The following is a 21,717-nucleotide window of genomic DNA, read 5'->3' as shown; positions in this document are numbered from 1 at the left end:
CTAGAGGGTTGGGTAAATAAATCATGATATTTCCGAATAGACTATGTAGCTGTTCAAAAGGACAACATAGATTTATATGAACTGACTCAAAAAGGCTATCCATGTTATATTAGGTAAAAACAATCAATTTTTGAAAAGAATGTGTCTTATCTCATTTTTGTAAATATATATGTGTACTTACATGTGACTATATACACACATATGTGTATATATGTCTGTCTGTGTGTAGATACATCAAAATGTTAACAGTCGTTTCCCCTGAATGGTAAAAATGTGAATAATCTTTATTCTTTTTGCACATCTGTATTTTCCATAATTTCTATACTAAATATTAATATATTTATATTCTTACAAAAGTTATTTTCACTTGTGATATTTGCAAAGAGGGTCTTGCATGATTAGAGAAACCTATAGAGTTATATTTTCTAAAGACAGAATACAATATCACAAAAAACTAGAAGGACGCACCCAATGATAGTGATGATTTGCCTTAGGAGACTGGTATTTCCTTTTTTACATTCTTTGATTTTTTTCCAATTTTATGCAATGGGTAGAATTGCTTTTATAATAGTTCTTTGATTTTGTAAAAGCCATAGAGGTCTATTATTATTCTCTCACAATTTGGCTTTTGGGGTCCTTTATTCCCCATCTACCCTCCCTGCCCCTGGACTCCTCCATTCCATCCCAAAACCAGAAGCTGCAACATCTGTTAGTTCTAGTTCTCTGAAGCCGAGTGGTTGGGTGGACAAGCACGGGCTTCAGGGTCAGGAAGACACAGGTTCATATCCCTTCCATACATCCATTAAACTCTCTGAGCCTTGCTTTCCGCATCCATAAAATGGGGACATCTTCTAACTAATGCAAGGGTCGTGAGGATAAAATAAAATGGTACGTTGAAGGCCACGGGGCCTGGGTAGAGTAGGGGTTTGGGAAATAAATGTCAGCCCCACTTTCTATATACCAAGGAACCCTCTTCAGCTCCCACCTCACCTCCTCCTGCAGGGGCAGGAAGAACCGAGACCAAAGTCAGCAGCCGTCCACTTCGAACACTGCCCAGGGACCTGACTTCTCATCAGTCACTGCTTCTAACAGATCTCTTTCTCAGCTCCCTCTTCTTCTCCTCTGCCGTCCGCTAGCCATCAGCCCCCTACCACTAACATTCACAGAGTGCTTAGCACTGTCCCTGGCACACAGTAGGCAATCACTGTGTGACATGACTTATTATTTCTTATTTCATGATTTTACTCTTCCCAACCCACCTCTGCCACTCGGTAGCTGAGTGACCTTGAGCAAGTCATTTCACCTGTCTGAGCTTATCATTTGTAAAATGGGCATGATAATACTTAAACCTCATGAGGATTCAGGCTAATGACCGTAAAGCACTTGGAACTCTGCTGAGAGCACAGTGGGTGCCTGATAAACGACAGCTGTTCATGTTACATAATTAGTGTATCCTGTCTCCCCAACTAGACTGTGAACTCTTTCCAGACAGAACCGTGTCTGATTTTCCCTTGGCCTTACTTAGTGACCCAGCCTACAGGAGGTGTCCAGGGAGCATCAGTTAACTGACTGACAGCCTGGGGCCCACACCTCCTCCTTGGCCCCTCTCACCAGCAGGATTTCGATGGTGCCCAGGATGTACATGGCCCCAGCAAACGTAGTGCCCAGGTAGAAGCAGAGGCCCACAGCGCCCCCAAACTCTGGACCCAGAGACCTGGAAATCATGTAGTAGGAGCCGCCAGCTGCAGAAAAAACCCAGTATCAGCAAGAGGTTCGAGGGGCACTGGGCTGCCGTAGGGGATGAGGGAGGATCAGAGACAGTGGTGGGAAGGAGGATGCTCTGCGCCTCCCAAGCCTTACAAGCTGTAGCCCTAGGACTGAAGGGAGACCCAGCCAGACGCTCTGAGTGGCTTCTCTAGCACTAATTCCCATGTTGCTAATTACCCCTCTAAGGAGGTCATGGCTCAGAAAATAGGATGATGGAGAGGAGGATCTCAGGCAAAGGGAGGAGATCTTGCATTGCCCCATTCAACGCCATCAACACCTCTGTCCCCTCCCCTTCACACGGCTGCCCCCATCTATCCCACAAAAACGCCGTAACCCAGCCCCCGAATCTGCGGTATTGCTTCTCTGGGGTCCCGATGGTACCCAAAGCCCAGGACACTGTCCCTCCTTCCAACTACCCAGGCCTCCCTCCCAACCATCCAGGCCCCTTCCCCTCCAAGAAGCCCCAGTCACATACCAGGCACAACACCGTTGGTTGCAATTGCACTCATGGAAATGGCCGTGAGCATCGTCTGTGAGGAGAGAGATCGTCAGAGTGGCGAGTAGGGTGGGGGCCAAACCTTCTACCCCATAAACACCCGCCAGACCCACAAGTCCTCTTCCATCGAGCTTGTCCTCGGTCCTGTTCCAACTCCTACTCCTGCCAAGTCCTTCTTGTCCAGAAAACCCCTTCTTCACCAAGCACATGAAAGAAACGCAAGCTATAGCATCAGAGAGCTCTGGAAACCCCAGCTTGGCCTCTGACCAGCTGTGTGACCGGAGACAAGTCACTTCAGTTCTCTAAGCCTCAGTTTCTTCATTTATTAAATAGGCAGGTGTACTAGCTTCAGCACTGGCTACTCACACGCAGAGGGGGCTCAAGGGTCACATGTGAGGAAACGTAAATGTCGTGAGAAGTAGGTGGTTAGTGAACATGTGATTTTTTTAGAGAGGATGGGAATAATTCAGTTACAAAGCTGTTTGGGACCCGTAATCCCATTTTTTGTGAGTCAAGACCTACTGAAATGTTAACTACTGTGAGACTGTAGGTGAGTTTTATTTATTAATGTACACCTATCTTTTTCATCAATGAGTCTGCGGTACCTGTGTAATTACAGCCAAGCACACACACACAGCCAGGCGAAACCTGGTTAATAGCCATCAGGGACTAGCCTGTGAGATGCTGGAAGGACCAGGCAGACCTAATTTACTCTCAAAGATTACACGCAGTGGTTCCTATAAAAAGATCAGGTCTCATGCTTCCCCCTCCTCCCCCTCCCCCCGCCAGGTCCCTGCTCAGCCCCAGCTGCCAGGCGTCAGGAGAGGGGAGCGTGTCACTCACACAGGAGCAGCAGATGAAGACCATGCAGAAGGACTCCATGATGCCCGCGATGCCCACCACCCAAGTGAGCCGCAAGAAGAGGATGACACCAAAGATGTTCTGCAGGCACGGTAGGTACACGCCCATGAAGGTGCCCATGCGGGGGGCCTGCCAGGGAGGCCAGCGTCAGTTTCTGCAGCCCCCCAGTCACTGCCAACACCCCAGGCCCACTCCTCCTACCCCGGCCCCTCCATCCCCCACTTTCCTCTTCTCTCCATCCCCGTCCCTTCATCCCTCTTCCCTCTGATTCTCATCTTGCTTCCCTCCTCCCTTCAGGCCTCTATCACCTACCCTTCAAGCCTCCCCTCCCTCTCCCCTCCATGTCTATCCCTCATCTCCCATCCCTTCCCCTCCCTCAGCATCCACCTCCCATCCCTCTGTCTCCATCATGCACCCCTCCATCTGAATCCATCTTTCCTGCCCCACCCCCTCTCCCCTCCCACCCTCCCTCCTCCCTCAGCCCTTCCTCCCCGAGGCCCTCACCTGCACCGGCTTCTTTTTTCCACCCTCATTGTTTTCTGCCTCTTCGTGCTCCCTACTTCCCTGAGGCAGGTTGGTGTAGTTGGCCAGGCCACTGAGCAGGGAGGACACCATGGGGCTGGTGTCCATCTCCTCCTGTGGAGGGAGGCTCTCAGTGTTGGGAGGCTAAGCCCTGGTCGGGGGTGGGGGGGCTAGACGGTAGGAGGCCGAGAGAGATGCAGACCAGGGGCAAACCGTTGAGGCTAGGATGAGATGAGCAAGGACGAGGAGAGCAAGGAGAACAGGGAGAGAGCGGGTTGGGGTAAGAAGGGGGATAGCAGGGGAAAAGGGGAGGAGAAGAAATGACAGGGAGGTTCAGGGAGGAAGGTGGACCTGAGGGAGAGATGGAGAGGAGGGGACTGTTCCCCAGGGAAGGAGGGAGGGGGTGGCTGGTGGCTGACGAAGGCGGAGGTGAACTGTGGGTGGAGGCCCAACTCCCCTGGCAACCCACCTCAAACAGGGCCATGTTCTTGCCATCATACTCCTTCCCCTTCTCTGTGTCGGTGCTGTTGATGAAGGGGCTGCTCTCCTTGGGGTTGCCATCACCTGAGAAGGCGGAGGAGTCAGGGGCCTGGCACCAGCTGGGTGTGGCCCACATACCTGGACGTCCAGCTGAGTGGCCGCTTTAACTCTCTGAACCTCGGTCTGCACATTGGAAAACGAGCTAATACAACCTCCCTTGCAGAATTTTAGTTGACAGCGCATACGAAGAGCCTAGTGTGCTCCCTGGCTCGTACGGGGTATTTAATGAACGTGGAAGTGCTCCCTTGCTCTTGGGGGTCCTACTTCATTCACCAGGGCACCCTAGACTCTCCAGCGTCCCCTCCTTGACCACAACTAGCCCATCCTGGTGTTTGGGGGTGGGGGGAAGGCAGAGAACCCTGCAGCTGAGGCCCCAAGGATACTCCACCTCTTGGAAGAGTGACCCCCCTTTGGCATCTCCTGTGTCCCTCATTCATCTTCAGTCAACAAGTATTTACTGGATGTCTCCTGTGTGCCAGCGTGGGCATGGGCATGGGGGAGTAAAACACAGAATAAGACACCATCCCAGCCCTTGGGGAACCCAAAGGCAGGGGAGATAAACCAGCAGCCAGGAATTTCCAACCCAGAGGATAAGGTCCGTGGTAGAATATGAAAGAAGAGCTGTGGTAACACAGGAGAAGTGTTCAGTCCAGCCTGGGAGGTCACGGAAGGCTTCCCAGAGGAAGTGACGTGTCGGCTGAGAACTGAAGGATGAGTAAGAGCTAGACTGGGAGGGAGGCGGGAGGGTGTTCCAGGCAAATAGAACAGCAGAACAGCATGTTCGATGGCCCAGAGGTGAGAGTGAGAGGAGTGGGTCAGAGGAGCTGGAGGAAGCTTGATCCGGCAGGAGTCTAAGGAAGGAGTACGGTGGGGTGGGGGGCAAGGATGGGGAGTAGCATGTAAAAAAAAAGAGGCTAGGAAGGTAACTGCGGGCCGGGTCCTTAAATGACTAGCCAGCCATGTTAAGGATTTTGGACTTCATCCAGAGGACAATGGGAAGTCATTGAAGAGTTTCAGGCAAAAAAACACCATGAACAGATTTGTGTTTTAGAGCAATTGCTCTGGCCTTTAGATGAAGAATACAGAAGCTAGTTAGGGACTTTCAGAAATCTGGGCAAGGGCCAATGATACCCAGACCAGAAGCAGGGCGGAACAATGAATAGACTCCAGAATTATTGGCACACATTTCCATGCCAGATATTTGAGGATGTGGGAAGGAGGAATCTGGGATAAGGCCTGGGTTTCTAGCATGGGTAAATGGGTGGATATGGTGCTATTTAATAAACAGGGGAGGGCTTCCCTGGTGGCGCAGTGGTTGAGAGTCCGCCTGCCGATGCAGGGGACGCGGGTTCGTACCCCGGTCCGGGAAGATTCCACATGCCGCAGAGCAGCTGGGCCCATGAGCCATGGCCGCTGGGCCTGCGCGTCCGGAGCCTGTGCTCCGCAATGGGAGAGGCCACAGCAGTGAGAGGCCCGCGTACCGCAAAAAAATAAATAAATAAACAGGGGAGAGAAGGAGATTGGGGGTGGGGAAGTTGCTGAATTTGATTGCTGGTGAGGCGCTATAGGACACCCAAGTGAATATGTCCAGAAGCACTTGGATGTACGGATCAGTCTGGGTCCCAGGAGAGAGGCCAGACAGGGGGAAGACATGGGGGTAGCCCATGAAAAGGCGTGTAGGAAGTGTGTGAAACCGTGTGCCTGGAGATCATCCAAGAAGAAAGCCTCTAGGGCATTAAGGAGAGGGTCCTTTCAAAGAGATGTAAGGGGCCCTCCACAGACACACTCCCTTGGCTTCAGCCATCACACTTTCTCAGTTTCAGGGCTGAACCCCAGCAGTAGACATCTCTTTGGACTCCGGAGAAACTCGCCAATGACCAAAACAGAAGTGAAGTTGAGGCCCTACATATTCTGAATTTCCTGTCCCCTCATCTCCTGGTCCCTCTCTCTCTCCCCATCTCCCCAAATCCTCCCCAGCCTCTCCTCCTGGAAACCTTCCTTCATCTCCCAGCCAGGGTCCATCCCCAGAGCATGACCTGCTATAACCAATCTCATCCCGACTCAAAACTGTGGAAGTGATGCCTCACATCCTCAAGGGAAACCCACCACCGTCTCCTGTCACCACCTCCACTTCACTCATCAAGCCAAGAACTTCTCCCAACAGGGGCCTCCACCAGCTCACTCTTCTCCTCACATATGTGGGTTCCTGGGACTTGCAGACCGGTCCTCCCAGTGGGAGCCTGGCATGTAATAGGTGCTCAGGAAAAAGTCTGTGGAGGTGAATTCCCCCAGGCTCCCTTCCTGACCCCCAGTGTCTCAGAAGAGCTGTTTGGGGCCAGAGAAAAGGAGAAATAAAAGTGAGGTGGGTCCCTCCTCCTTTTAAAATGCTGGCAAGATGTTCCTATCACACTATGGTGGTAACTAGAGAGGTTGAAGGGGGATGAGGTGAGAAGAAATTTCTTAATGGTTAAGAAAACAGGCTGGAGCCAAGGAGATTTAGGTTCCAGTCCCAACTTTGGTGGCTGTGTCGACACGTTGGGCAAGTCACTTAAACTAAGCCTCAGTTTCCTACTTTGCAAAGGGATAATAATGGTGTTTAACTCATAGGGCTGTTGTGGGGATTAAGTAAAATAATGCCTGTTGGGCGTGCCCGGCACCTAAGTGTAGCTACTGCCGTTACTGTTACAATTACGATTACTAATAGACGTGGTACCCCGTCCAGCCTGGGCTCCCTATCCCACACGCCTTCCCCGGCAGCAAGATTTAGGGGCCCTGTCTCCTGTGGGACTGGGTCCCTCTCTCCACAGCGTCCGCTCTTAGGGGCAGGACAACCAGACACGAGAGCCCCCCATTCCTTTCACACCCCCTCCCCTCCTCCTTCGTGGGGGCGCGGGGCGCGTGCAGGGCGGGGATGGGGGGCGTCCCGGCCCGAGACCCGGCATCGAAGCACCTCCGCGCCGGTCTCCATGGCGACGGCGCGGGCAGAGAGCGCCGCGCGGAGCAGAGCCGGCCACGCGCCCGCAGCGGCTTATGTAACGCGACGCGCAGCGCGGAGCCGGACTCCCGGCCGGATCCCAGCCCCGAGATGAGGGCAGGGGAGGGAGCGGTTCGTAGGCTTGTCCTGGGTCCCGCCTTTCCACCCGCCGCCTGGGTGGGACGCCAGGCCCCCGGTCTCGTCTGCCAGGGCTGATTTCGTCCCCTCCCTGGAACACCGGTTGAAGGGGAGGGGTGAGCTTCATGAGTTCTCAGAGGAGCAGGACTACGAAGGGGGAACTCGCCCTGATTCCCCGGAGCCAGGAGTCAGGATGATGGGAGAGCGCCGTGCGGCGCGCGCGCGAGAGGCAGGGCCAGACTGAGGCTGAGCCCTCTCGGCCCCCACCCCCCCCCGCCCCCTGGGAGCTCTCCGCCCGAATCGGCTTTCAATTAAGCGGCGGCGGCCAGAGCTCCCGGGGAGGAAACAGGCTAGCGGCGCGGGCTAAGGAGCCTCCCCTGGGGGCCTGGGGCCAGGCCTGTGGGAATCCCCAAGCCAGATTGGGGGAGTAGGGGAAGGCGTCAGACCCCAAGAGGAAAGGAGACCTGGGGGCCAGAGACAATAAATATCCTTGTGTCCTTTCGTCCAGAGGAGCCTTCTTACTCTGGTCATTCCCACCTCCCCGAGGTCAGGACCAAGGGTCCCCTCCTACATTTCCAAGAACCTGAGTTAAGAGATGCCAGTGGTTGTCGGCCTGGTGGTCTTCCCTCAAGCCCAGGAGGTCCTTAGAGCCGCCTGTCATCGTCTCCAGGCACCACTGGGAGGCCTTCTTTCTCTCTCTGGGACCCAACATGCCAGACCCAGGTCCTGGCCACTCTAGTTCCAGATCCTGGACACTGATATCTAGGGAGAAAGTCTCCCCACGAGCCTGCTACACTCAGAGTCTGGGAAACTTATGGGGAGGGGTAGAACTGAAGGAGTTCCTAGTTTGACTACTGCTTCACACCCAGAGGCCACTTTTCTAGGCCACGTGAGACCCCATGGAAATCCCATGGCGCCCAGTAAGACGCCATCCTCAGGGTAGAGAAAGCAGGGACTGGGGGATTGGACCCATACCCCGTGTCTGCGAGAACAGAGTCCCCTCCTCAGAGTGGTGACATCTGAAGGGGATCCCAGGTGGACACGGCCCCCCTTCGTTCCCTAGGAACCGCGACGGGATGCCGGGCTCTGCTGCGGACTCGACTTTGCCAAACCCCCTCCCTCCCGCAGCCTAAGCCCGCTGTGGAGGGGGGCGGCTGCGGACTGAGGTAACCTCAGGGTGACTGTGGAGATGGATGAGTTAGGCAGCCAGTAGTTCCTACCCGTACTCAGCCTCAGGGAGGAAGAAGGGGTGTCAGACAAAGGATCGGGGACCCTGGTGTCCACAGACTTCCCAAGCGACCCCTTGGCTCTGACTTGGACCCAGGATCCGGAGGACTTCAAGGCCAGGCTGCCAGTCCCTGGAAGACCCTGCTCTTTCAGCCTTGGGCCACCCCTGGGGGAGGTCTGCAGGAGTCTCGGCCCAGAGGGTCAAGCAATGCCCAGGGGAGCGTTTGAGGCGCTGAGCGCAGACAGCCAGAGCGGGAGGCGCGCTAGTGCGCAAGGGACGCAGCACCGCTGGAGGGTGGGGGCTGGGGGCGGCTGACGGCCGTGCTGGGTGGCTGAGACCGCGGGGGGGCGGCGGGGGGCCCGAGAGCCCGAGGGGGTGGCTGGCCTCGCAGACCTCGGAGCAGGGAAAGCGCGGAGGAGAGTGGGAGCCGCGAACGGACTCACTCCAAGCCCCTCGGCTCCTAGCGAGTCTCCGCACCCACCGCAGCGCGTCCGCAGTGTCCGCGCCACGGCGCCAGGAATTCGGCCGCTGGGACCCCATTCCCGAGGCCTCACTGGGGAAGCTAGCAGAGCTGACTGGAAAGACTCTCCCCTGCCCCGCCCTTGAAACCACACTGCTATGCCAGGGTACTCAGAGGAAGGGGAAAGGGGGAAGAAAGGAGGGTGATCTTGCTTCCCGTCCCAAACCCACGGGAACGCGAGAGGGAGAAGGAGATTCCGCAAAGTAGAGCTGAAAATCCCCGGAGGGGGTACGCTTCGGTCTGAGGTCGGACCCCGGGCAGCTTTGGGGGAGGAGGCCCGGACCACATCAAGTGACCCCTTAAGGAGACACCGCAGCCGGACGGGGGCTGTCATATGGCTCCAATCCCCCCATAGGCACCTTCCCCCCATCTTTCAGCTGGAAGTCTCAGAGCGAGGGACTGCCGCAGACTGCGCCCCCCGCAACCCCCGCGCTCTGCGCCAGGACGCCAGGGTCCCTCCTCGGGAAGAGGAGCCCTCCTCCCTCCCGTCGAGCTACACGTCAGCCCGTTCTAGCTCTTCCAACCCCTTCCCACCGCCTCCCCCGCTTAGCTACCCCACGTCTGCCCCCGGGCCGTGGGCAATGGCAGCCCCTTGGCCCCCAGCCCTGTCCCCGGGCGCGGCGCATTCCAGCACCTCGTACAGTGCCTGGCGCATTCCAATGGAGCTGGGCTCCAGGCCGCCTTGGGCGCCCACCGCCCCGGTCAATCCCCGCCTCTCCTCTGAAGGAGGCGGCCCCCGCTCTGCCTCTAACCCCAGAGCCGCTTCCTCTCCTCGCCGCCCCCGGACCGCTGCTTACCAGGGTTGGCTCCCCCATCGCCGTCCTCGCAGTCCGTCAGGTTGTTTAGCATGGTGGCGGCGCGGCGCCGGGCCCGGGGATGGCTGCGGCGCCTCACCCGCGCCCCTCTGCCTGCCTCCGCCGCTCTCTCGCTCGCTCTAGCTCTCTCTCGCTCTCCGCTCCACGGAGGAAGAAGCTGCAGTGCCCGCCCGCCCGGCGCACACACACTCGCACACGGACACACGCTCACACCCGCGCGCGCCCCCTCTCAGCGGCGGCGCTGCTCGCCTCATCCCGTATGCAGGAGGCATGAGCCACTGGCGGGGTTTTGCGGGGGGGAGCGAGGGAGGGAGAAAGAAGAGGGGACGAGGGGTGGGCAGTGCTCTCTTGGAGGCCCCCTCGCACGAAAACTGGGGGCTTGCGCGGGTGGGATGGAGAGGGTGCTGCGGGGGATGGGGACCTCGCCTCCCTTGAGCAGACGTAGCTCCGCCCGCCCCCCACTCTCCGGCGCAGGCGGGGCCGGCACGTGGGCAGGTGCCATCCCGCGCCCTAAAAATAACGGCAGGGAACTAGGTCGCGGCCGCGGGGAGGCGGCCCCGCAGAGGCTGCCTGGCCGAGGGTCATCCGCCCCCTAGAGGGAAGATGAGGGGGGCTGAGGCGGCAGGGGTAGGGCGCCATGGAATATGGGTCCCTGGAGAGCCTGTCTGCAAAGCTGGGAAGGCCAGCCCCGAAGAACGGTGGAGAACCAGACCCTCTCCCATAATCACTGTTCAAGAGGTTGGAGCTAGGGATGTATGGAGGCCAGAGCTTTTAACCGAAGCACTGTGCTGCCCCCCGTGGGGTTCAGGGTCACTGGCTGAACTGTCTGGCTCATCCTGTCTTGAAATGGGAGGATGAATCTGAGGAGTTGCAGTGAACACTTTACTGCGCTTAGACTGATGGAAGTCTTAGCATCTCACCTCCAAGGCAAATCACTGGAGCCCAAAGACAAGGACCCTCTGACTGTGGAATGACCCTGGGAAGGAGAGGTGGTGAGGAAGAGAGAAGGCAGCAGTGAGGTTTCAGGGAGCGCTGACTCCCCACTGGGGATGGTGCAGCCTTTAGGGAGGGCAGGCGGGTCGGAGGCATGCCAGGAACAGAGTGGGGGAGGGGAGAATGAGGCCGCCTGTCCGTTTGGGACCAGATTTTCTCCCGGGGCGAGAGTGTCTAATCCCCTAATCCAGGATTGCTTTCTGAGGATTCCAGAACTGACATGCTTTCTGTGTTCCTCCCCCTCCCCTGACATCATCCCCGTAGAAGCTTGATTGTCCTGGGACCCCTCAGCACCCTTAGAATCCAGGCTTGAGCCAGGGGTGGAGAGATCTCAGGAAGCGGCATCAGAGGTTTGGACCCTTTGAGTCCCTGGAAAAAACTAATTATCCAAGGAGGAGAGCAGATCAAGGGGAAATGATTTTCAGACTCACCCAAGCCTCCAACACTAGCCCTCTAAATCCCAGGAGAGTTCCAGGGCTGGAGAGGCTCGTGTCAATCATCTTAGCTAATGCACAGCTTTCATTTTACAGGTGAAAAAGCTAAGGCCCAAAGGGTGGGGGTAAGATGACTGCCTGTGGACACTATGCCAGTGAATGGCAGAACTTGGTCTAGAATCCAGTTTCCTTTATTCCAGTTTCGGACTCTTTTCCTCAACATAACCTCTTTTTAAATGGGTCCTGCCTCCAATAGAAGGGACACGAATGCAGTCATATCCAAACTGCTCAGTGGCCTCTGATCCTTGGCTACTAAGAAAGGAACAGGGACTGGGTCGGAGATGAGCTCTCTCCCTTTTCTTGTGCTCAGCCTTCAGACGTGCAGCTAGAGTGGCCTCTCAGCTTGCAATTGGAGGTGGGCCCAGAGACCTTCAAGGATTCTTAAAAAACAAAACAAAACAAAACTGTCCACTCGACCAGAGGCCCAGTTCTAGGATGGGAGTTTTCAGGACCATGGACAGGGCCCGCTGCTCGGATTCCGTTGTCGCATTATTTGTCAGTGGCTTCAGATTCGGTCAACCACAGAGTCTTCAGCAGCTGACTGGAGGGGCCCTCTGAGGGATCCACCAGTAAGCTATCCCTGCCACTGTGTTTTATGGACGCCAGAAGGACTCTTTAGGGTGGAGAGCTAGGTATTCAGACCAGGTGTGAGAACTGGTCCTCTTGGCTTTCCCAGAGACAAAACCACACACACACAAAAGTGCAGTGAGTTTGGATTGGTGACAGAGGTTTAAAGGGTTGCAGGTGGGTAGGCCAGTGTGCAAGAGTTTCTAAACACTCCACTCCATGCACCACCACCACCACCACCACCATCACCACCATTATGGTTTTCTACTACTCTGCAGAGACAGGTAATATAGTAAAATGTGCAGTAGGTTTGTCTGAGAAGCGCTGTGAAATAAATACTGAGGTTTTTCAGCAATCCCGGGTCTGGGATGTTCCCCTGGGGGTAGTTCTCTTCATCTGTGGTCCAGAGCCCTGGCTGCTCAGGGACTGAGCCCGCCCATGGAGAAAAGCTAGATCCCAAGGGAGTATAGGGGAAGGCAGGGGTGATCCTCTTCCCCTGGGCATCCCATCTGTCCACCCCCACCAGACCTCCTATCTCACAAGGCATCTGGGATTCAGGAGATGCTGGTGCTGTCTGTCCTCTGCCCTCAAACTCTGTGTTTCCTTGGGCAAAACTGACGTCCTCTCAGGGCCTGTGTATCTCCATCTATGAAACGAAAGGGTTAGGCTGCATAACCCATGGGCCTTCTTCCCACCCTGAAAACTCTCAGTGCTCTCTCAATTTATCTCAGACTAAAGCCAGGGAGCTCTTCATGAGGAGACAAGACCAAGTGAAGAGACAGCCGCAAGGGGAGACCCCGGTCCTTTGATTCACACACCCCCCCACACACACCTCTCAAGAAGACTGATCTCTATTCTGGCTTCAGGCCAACCCTCTGCAGTGAGGCTTTCAGAAAACACATTGCAGGCACCTCCTGCACTGCCAGCCTGGCCTTGGCCAGTAAGATGACCCTCAGCTCTGAGCCCCAGGAACATGGCTACCAGCTCAGCACCGCTTCCCCACCCAGAGCCCTTGGAAGATCTAGGGCCAGGGGAATCTCCTCATTAAAGCATCACGAGATGCAGAGCTGGGCAGGGTCTTATTTCTAAACTCCGAGTCTCTAAAATTCCTCTCCCCTCCCACCTTATGCTTCTCATAGAGAAAAAAGGTCAGGGAAGCTGCCTCCTAAATATCAGGACTGGGGAACTGGAAGGAACTTTGTAAGTTATTTTTTTAATCGTCCTCATTTATGGGGAAATTGGAGTCTAGAAATGGAAAGGTACAAATTTTCTCCATGAGGTGAACTCGTGGCAGATTGGGGGCCAGAATCTGGCTTCCTGACCTGCAGCCCAGGGCCGCAGCCACTGAATCAGGACCAGGAACTGTCTGGAAGAAACTGGAGCCACCTGACTGGGTCCTCCTTCCACGAAAGGCAGGCACAGTGTTCCTCCTTATGGCTTAATCCCTATCCATCTTTGTCTCTATATCATTAGCCCCACGGCCTAACCCACCCACCCCCAGCTCTGGCCTCATGGAACCAAGGCCCTGAACTCCTTTCTTCACTCTTCTCTCCCCCACCTGCAGGCCCCGTCCTCCAGACCCCAGACCCTTGCAGTGAATTGACGAGTCCGGCACAGAGCACACCCCATACACACAGGGCTCGCAGCAGACACGTCAACCACCATCGTCTCCGTGGTAACCGGGGGCTTAATTAACAGGCTGCAGCCCTGTCACCATGGAAATGGCACCCCAACAGCCCCCCACTCCTCGGCAGATTCAGCCCATCTTCCCTCTTTCTGAATCAGGACCCCTTTCTCACTGTACCCCCCATCCCCACCCCACCTGGAGAGCTGGTGCCCGCAGATCGCTCTGGTTCATTGAGAAGAGGGGAGGGGAGATGAGGGGGATGAGAGAGAGAGAGAGAGAGAGAGAGAGAGAGCAGCCCATCACCATGGCAACTACAGCCCCGTTCATAACCAGTTTGTTGCCATGGAGATTTCCAGGCCTCACCTTGGGCTGAGGTACTGGGCCGTGAGGTTCTGAGTCCCGGCTTGAGGAGTGGGTGACTGGAGAACTCCTTGGATGGGCTAGAGATCTCCAGATCAGGTATTTTTACCAATAATTCAGTGTCATTCTTCCCAATTTACAGATAAAGAGACTGAAACAGGAGGTTTGGGTATGGGGGAGGCAGAGAACATCACTCTTGTAGATCATCAAAGGATTTGAGCATTTTTATGGCTAGAAGGACCCTCAGGTAGCTTCCTGTTCAACTTCTTTATGCTACAGATGGGGAAACTGAGGCCCAGAGAGGGGAAGCAATGTGCCCAAGGCCACACCACAGAGGCTGTGCTAGCGAGTGGATAGGCTACATCGTGGTCTTGCTCCAGTCCCCTAGCGTAAGTTGGCTCCCTCTCACTCCATGGGGACACATCCCAACTCCTGTTAGTCTTAACCAGGCCCAGCGCTCTTCCCAGTGCCCTGTCTTCCTCTATGAGAAACTGAGGCACAGCAGGGAGTGGTGCAAAGGGATGGGGGAGTCGCTCAGAATTGTAACAGTTGGTCCCAGGTTCAATTCTGTCCAGCCAAGTCACCATCCATCTTCCCATGGTACAAATGAGGCAACTGAGGCATGTGGGCTGCTGCCCAGTGTTAGTGGTAGATTCAAGGATCACCTTCTGACTTGCTTCTTTCCTCCCCTGTAAGTCGCATTCCCACCTATAGCTGATCTCCTGGCAGCAGGAAGCACCTCCAGGGGCAAACTCCACTCCCTGGGTCCAGAGTGAAAGGTAACACTTGTATGTAAATGACCTACAAACCCTCCCCCAAGCGTTCCCCCACCTCCCACATGCTGCCATCTCTCCCTAAGGGGCCTGGGTGATGACAACAGGTGGGGAGAGCATCCCCCTGGGGCCAGAGCACTGGCACAAAAACAGCTGTGGGAAAGATACCAGCAGATTTTATGTTCCCCTAGGGAGCCCTTGTCCACTTCCCCATGTAGCGACCTACCAAGGAGAGGTGCTGGAGGCTGTCTCAGGGCCTAAGAGGTTCAAAATCCCCAAATTACTCTCAAGATGGAACTTCAGTAAACTGCTGCACACAGGTACCCATCCCACAGATAGACACAGAAATACACACATCAACATGCCAATCAACACACTGGCATACAATGACACACGTAAGCACTGACTCACTGACTGCCCCACAGGTCAACAGAGCTAGCGTGGGATGCTTCTCCCTCAAGACATGCAAAGACACACACACACACCGCCTCTGCCACAAGCCCACAGCGTTCCAGATTCACATCCAATTTGCACACACACCTGCACACCCAACACTGGGAGCCGTACTTTACTTCATTATGCAAGAGCTTGGAAATGGGAATGGAAAGACGGAACAGTCACCTTGGGATAAGAGAGCGAGCCATCTTATTCTCAAGCCAGGGGGTGGGGAATGACAGGAGAGAAGGCAAGGTAGGGGAAGCAGGAGTCTACAGCCACTCCCCCTCTTATCTGATGAGCAGGAAGCACCTACTAAGTGCCAGGCTGTGGGCTTGGTACTCGGAACACAAAGTTAAAAGGATGTGGTCCCTGCCCTTGAGATGTAGGAGACACACAAGTAAATAACTTCCATCCATTGGGACATGTGCTATAATAGTGCAGTGGTCAGGCAGAAGAGGAATGTCTGCCTCTGCCTGGAAGTGAGGGAACGTGAAAAAGATTTTCAGAAAAGGTTAAATGAGCTATAACTTACAGAGTGAGGAGGAGTTTCCCTGGCTAATGGAGGTGGGAGAAGAACACGGACAGGTATACCAGGAGCAGATGAGGGAAAGGTTTGAATGACAGACTAAAGGGTTTGCCATTTATCCTACAAGCGATGGGGGGGGGGGGGGGGGGGGGGGGGGGTTGTGTGGTGTGAACAGGATTGGAGGCAGGCAGACCAGTGAGGAGGCTGTGGTCATGGCCACGTGAGAGATGATGGAGGTTTGGACCAGGGTGATGATGACAGGAGGAGAGATGTGGCCAGATTCAGGATAAGTTTTGAAGGTGAAGTGGCCAAGACATGAGGACCAATCAGATCTGGTGGGAAGAGAAAAGGGGGCGTTGAGAATGGCTTCTAGAGCTCTGACTTTTCCTCCTGTGGGGATAGCAATAATTATAATGGCTGATGTAAAATATGCTCGTGTATCTACGTCTATACCAACTGTGAAAATGAGAAAAGGGGCAGATTATGGGAAAGATGAAGAAAGGAAAGAGCCCCCCAATATGACAACGTCCAGGAGGCGGTTGGTTCACGGGACTGGAGCCCTGCTGAAATATACGCCTCAGTTTGGTCATCTATCCAATGCAGAGGTTCGCCAAATAAACCCCTAAAGGGGTTTTGGTGCTTAGTTTTGCTGGGGTCAGGGTGAGCTCACCTGCGGCTCAGCAGCGACCCCTGGCGGCCCGGGGAGGCTCTTCCTCCTCCCCGCGCTGGGGCCAAGCGAGTTCTCCACGTTCCTTTCAGGCCTGAGGGGCCCAGAGTCAGGCAGGGGACCCCTGAAAAGTGGCCCCTGCGGAGAAGACTGTGTGTGCATCCAGGATGCTAATTCTTCACCGAAGCCTAGAAGGATCCCTTCCCTCCTCTCTCTTCTGTACCCTGCATGTAACTTCCATTACAAGACCACTGCAGTGGGCCCTCCAGGAAGACGCCCCCAGTACAGCCTGAGCTGGCTCCACCCACCGCTTGTGGAGCTGGAGTAGAAGGAGCTAAGCGAATCCCCCAGGGACGGGACTAGAGTGCCCACGGAATCCTGCCAGGATCGAGCTGCCCGGGGACCAAATTTCTCATTCTCCTGTCTTCTTCCCGGGATCCCCAGGCGCTGTCCGCGACGCCTCCTGGGTGACTGAAGATTGGAGACCTAGCGACCCGGACTCATGTCTCCTCCCTCCCTCAACTCCACCCCTATACTACTAGCCCAACCCCTTCGTCTCTGGTCCCGCCCTTTTCTGCCCCCAAAACGAGATAGTCCTGCCTCCACCCATTGGCTGTGGACGCACACGGCCCTCCCTTGTTCCTCCCTGGTTCCACCTTCTTCCCCTCTGGTCCCGCCCCCTACCCGAGATGACCCCGCCCCTTTATTGCGCTCCGGCCCAGCACCCTGGACCCTAGCTTCTTTATAAGATCCGCCCCTTCGCCTCTAGCGCCACCCTCTTCCCTGTGTCCCCTCCCACCTCAAATGTGGTCCCTCCCTTCATCATTTCCCCTCCAGCCTTCCCCCAGTTCCCTAGGTTCCACCTCCTCTCCCTTCTCTGGCCTTCGGCTGGGACCCTCTGCCTACCAGTCCTGGTCCCACCCTTCCCAACAGAAGGCCCGCCCACTGTGTCCCCTCCCCTTCTCTCGCCCCGCCCCACTCCGGCAGGCCCCGCCCCCTGCGGCCTCTACCTTTGGCGTCTTCCCCTGAGAGGCGACGGAGATCGGCTGCTGAATGCCGGTGGGACTCCGAGTCAGAGGTCCCGGCAGGCCCCGCGGGGGGCAGTGAAGTGACAGTGAACCTGCGGCTCATGGTGCGGAAAGGAGCCGGGCGGCCGCGGTACGGGCCCGGATCGCACAAGTGGCCGCAGCCGGGCTCCAGGAGGCAGAAAGAGCGTATTCCCCCATCCCCGCCGGCCGCCCCCCGCCGGCCGTGACGCCGCGCAGGGTCCTAGTGCCCTCTGTGCTGAGCCACTGTATCTGGCCACTGCGCTTTGAGGCCCTGGGCTGTCAATTCCACTGGAAGCGCTTGAGGATCCAACCTGCTGCTGAGAGCCACCCCTGCACCTCCCCTGCACCAGGAGCCCGGGCCCTCCTCGGCTGGGGTCTCCTAAACACCTGGGTTTAATTCACTCATTCAGCACATCTTGATAGCGCGCCTGTGTTTGAGGCTTTGGTGCTAGGCACTGATTGGATAAGATCGACTGGCTTCCTGCCCTCGTGTGGCTCAAATTCTAATGAGTGAGAGGAGAAAGATTACAAGTGAGCAAACGCATAGACAAGATAATTTGAGACTGTGGTATATGTTAAGAAGAAAAAGTAGGGCCAAGGGGTAATGACTAGGGGGAAGGACTACTTTAGGGGATGGTCTAAGAAGACCTCTCAGAAGATGTGATATTTGACCTGAGCCCTCACTGATGAGAAGGAGCCAGCTAAGCAAAGATCTGGAAGAAGAGCTCTCTAGCAGAGAAAATAGCAAGTGCAAAGGCCCTGGGGTGAAAAGAAGCCTGGACTGTTCAGGGAGCAGCAAGAAGGCCAGTGTGTCTGGAGCAGAGTGAACGGAGAGTAGACTGATGGAGATGAGGGAGGAGAGGAGGGCAGATCGTATGGTCTCTTGAAGGCTTCAGGGAGGAGTCTGGATTCTTTTCTAATCTACAAGGGAAGTCATGGGAAGTTTTTGAGTAGGGGAACGTTGGCTGCTGGGTGAAGACTCAACTAAGGGCAGGAGTGGAAGCTGGGAGTCAATTAGGAGGCTCCTGCAACCCCCAGGTAAGTGGTGATGATTAGCCGGGCTAGGGTGGTGGCAGTTGTCCAATTCCAGATACATTTTGGAAGTAGAACCTACAGGACCTGCTGCTGGATTGGACATTGCATGTAAAGGAAAGAGGAGTCAAGGAGGACTCCTAGACTCTCATGCACTGCTGGTGGGAGTATAGATGGGCAACACCACTTGGGAAAATTGTTCCGTCAGCTAAAGTTGAACTTATACATACCTGTCTACTCAGCAATTCCACTCCAAGATACATGCCCCAAAGAAATGGCCCGTGAGCCACAACTACTGAGCCCATGTGCCATTACTGCAGCCCGCGGGCCTAGAGCCCGTGCTCCACAACAAGAGAAGCTAACGCAGTGAGAAGCCCGCGCACCACAACAAGCTAGCCCCGCCCACCGCAACTAGAGAAAGCCCGCGCGAAGCAACAAAGACCCAAAACAGCCAAAAATAAATAAATAAAATAAATTAACTTTTTTAAAAAAAGCCAGACACAAAAGAGTATATACTGTAAAATACTCTTTAAATAAAGTAAAAAATAGTCAAAATGTATCTTTAAGCTGTTAGAAGTAATGGTGGTAACTCTTGGGATGAAGGGGTAGTGATTAAAAAGGGGCATGAGGGGGCTTCTGGGGTGCTAAGAATGTTTTGTTTCTTGATCTGGTTGCTGGTTAGACAGTCGTGTTCAGTTTGTTGAAATGTACACTTATGATGGGTCAAGCTGTCTGAAGGTTTGTTACATTAGAGCAATGGTTCTCAACTCGGGGCAGTTTTGCCCACCAGGGAACGTTTGGCAATATTCAGAGACGTTTTTGGTGTCACAACTGGAGGAGGGTGGCACTGCATCTAGTTGGTAGAGGCCACCTGTGCCATCTAGTCCTACACCAAGACTGCCAGCCAGGAGCCGCAGATTCACCATCGCCTCCCTGCACCCTGTCCCCATGTTAGGGCCCGTGATAGAGGGAGGGAGACTGACCCTGAATGGGTCTAGCATCTGTCCATGGATCCCACTACCTCCTGGAGGAAGTCATCAAACGTCCTACAGTGTATGGACAGTCCCCCACAACTAAGAGTAATTTGATCCAAATTGTCAACAGTGCCGAGGTTGAGATACCCTGTGCCAGAATAAGGAGTTTAACAGATCCCTAGATTTTAAGACTGATCAGGTTCTAAGCTCGATTGAGGGCAGATGACGTTGTCTTCTATTAAGGTGGTGACAACCGATGGAGCAGTATGCTTGGAAGGTGGCGCCCGAGAGCTCAGGTGGACCCGGTATATTGAGATATCTCTTTGGCACCTAAGGATCATGCGGAGGTGGCAGTAGAACATCTGATTCTGGAGCTCAGGGGAGAGTATAAGGCTGGGGATATAAATTTCGGCGTCTTTAGCAGAGAGATGCTGTGTAAAGCTGCAGGGCTAGAAGAGATCACAGGGAATGCGTGTACACAGCGAAGACGTCCAAGGATAGAGCACAGGGGCACACCATCATTTAAAGGTTGGCAAGAGGGAGATCCTAGCGAGAGGGGAGAAGAACCAGGAGGAAGGGGTGACCCAGAGAACAAGTGACGAAACACTTCAGGAAGAAGGGCATTATCCACTGGGTCAAAAAAGCCGAGAGATGGTATGGAACGAGCCCAGAGAAGTACCCACTGTATCGGGCTACGGGAAGATCACAGGTGGCTTTGAAGAGAGTCATTTCCGTGGAGGAGTGCAGTGGGTGCCAGGTTGCAGATGACTGAGAAGAGAATAGGAGACAGTGAGTAGAAACCGTACTTGGGGACGTTTTCCTGTGGATGGGGGTGGGCAGTAGAGAAATGGAACAGAACTGAGAGACAGGGGTCTAGAGGGATTTTAAACAAGCCATATTAAGGAACATTGGTATGCCAGTGGGAGTGGGTCATTCCTGAGTGAAAAACGGGTGAGTTAAGAGAGAGGGGCCCCACCCACAGGAAGCTTAGGAAGAAGTTCCCTGAACCTCTCCTTACACTCCCACCCGGGGCCCCGGGTGTGGAAGATGATCAAAGCTGACCAAGCCCATCACCTCCACTCACCTGGCCCGACCCTTCAGTCAAGTCCCTCTGCCCTCCTGGAGGGTCAAATCCATCCTCCTCAGCCTGCCACTTCGACCTTCTCTCATCTAGCCCACACCACCATTCCTATCTCAACCATTCCAGAACCCTCTCTGCTCAAACCACATACTAGAGTTCTGAGCCATTTCTAGTTCCCCCAAACGCCCCCTTGCTTTTTCTGTCCTCCCAGCATTTACCCCAAGAGCTCACATTCCAATCCCAAGGGAACGATCACCAGCTAGGAGACTGCAGGTCAGCTGTGTAATTCTGTGCCACAGTTACCCATTTATAAAGCAGGGGGAGGGAGTGATAGCAATAGTAATAGTACCTCTAAGGTAAGAGTAGTACCTGTCTCACAGGGTTGTTTTAAGGATTGGCTGTGTTAACTCACATAAAGCACGTGCAACCGTGCCCGGCACACAGTCAGTGCTGTGCTAGGGGTAGTTCCTATCATCACGTATATAATCCATGTTTTATTTATCCACTGCCTTGCTTCTGCGCACTTAGGTTGTTACCAGTTTCTCATTCTATGAACAATGCTGCGAGTCACATCCTTCTAGGTGTTGTTTTGTGCACACGTGGGCGAGGGTTAGAGAGTAGGAACATTTTTAGGGTTAATGGTTCTTGGTAAATTATCCTCGAAGAAGACAGTCTTCCTTGCACAAGAAGAAACTCTTGCTCACCCTTCCGGATGCAGTTCAAGTTCACGTGTCATCTTGGCTGGGAAATGTTTCCTGACTTCAACCACAACACGCAGAATCACACACACAAACACACACGCGCGCGCGTGCGCCATTATTCTAGAAAAAGGGTCACACGCTGCACACTCTCCAAGTGTGACCCCACCCCCACCAGGCACAGAATCATCACCCTTGTAACTAAGCTGGACTCTCTGGGGTTGGAGCCCGGAGCCTGCATTTTAAGCAAGTTGCAAGGGCTCTCTCAGGCACCCGAAAATTTGAGGACCACTGAGAGGTCATGGAGGATAGAAACATAGTCTAACTCATTTCTCTATCCCCAGTGCCCGGCACAGGGCCTGGCTCCATGTAAGGGCTCAATAAATGTTTGATGAATGAATAATAGGTTGGCCATTTCCTCAGCTATAAAATAGGAGTAATTACATTATACCTTCCTAATAGGAAGGATTGAACGTTAATATTTATGACGTGCTTAGAACATTGCCTGGCGCATAGTAAGCCCTCTGTTGGTTACACACATACATGCGTGCATACAATACAGACATTAATCCGCTCC

General features: G+C 54.5%; 1 protein-coding gene across 1 annotated transcript in view; it reads right to left on the bottom strand.

The window, feature by feature from the left end:
* SLC12A5 (solute carrier family 12 member 5) overlaps positions 1–17,511 on the bottom strand; it is a 35,661-nt gene extending 18,150 nt beyond the window's left edge. The window contains exons 1-6 of the mRNA XM_073793052.1: positions 17,317–17,511; positions 4,116–4,210; positions 3,629–3,760; positions 3,107–3,253; positions 2,243–2,297; positions 1,612–1,742 (exon numbers count right to left, since the gene is read on the bottom strand). Coding sequence (XP_073649153.1) covers positions 1,612–1,742; positions 2,243–2,297; positions 3,107–3,253; positions 3,629–3,760; positions 4,116–4,210; positions 17,317–17,437 — 681 coding nt within the window. The 5' untranslated portion in view covers positions 17,438–17,511. The remainder of the gene's footprint in view (positions 1–1,611; positions 1,743–2,242; positions 2,298–3,106; positions 3,254–3,628; positions 3,761–4,115; positions 4,211–17,316) is intronic.
* Positions 17,512–21,717: the final 4,206 nt, after the last annotated feature.

The sequence above is a fragment of the Tursiops truncatus genome, chromosome 15 (assembly GCF_011762595.2).
Source record: "Tursiops truncatus isolate mTurTru1 chromosome 15, mTurTru1.mat.Y, whole genome shotgun sequence".
NCBI lineage: Eukaryota > Metazoa > Chordata > Mammalia > Artiodactyla > Delphinidae > Tursiops > Tursiops truncatus.
Note: the sequence above shows the minus strand (reverse complement) of the source record. Positions and strands in the feature narration are given on the sequence as shown.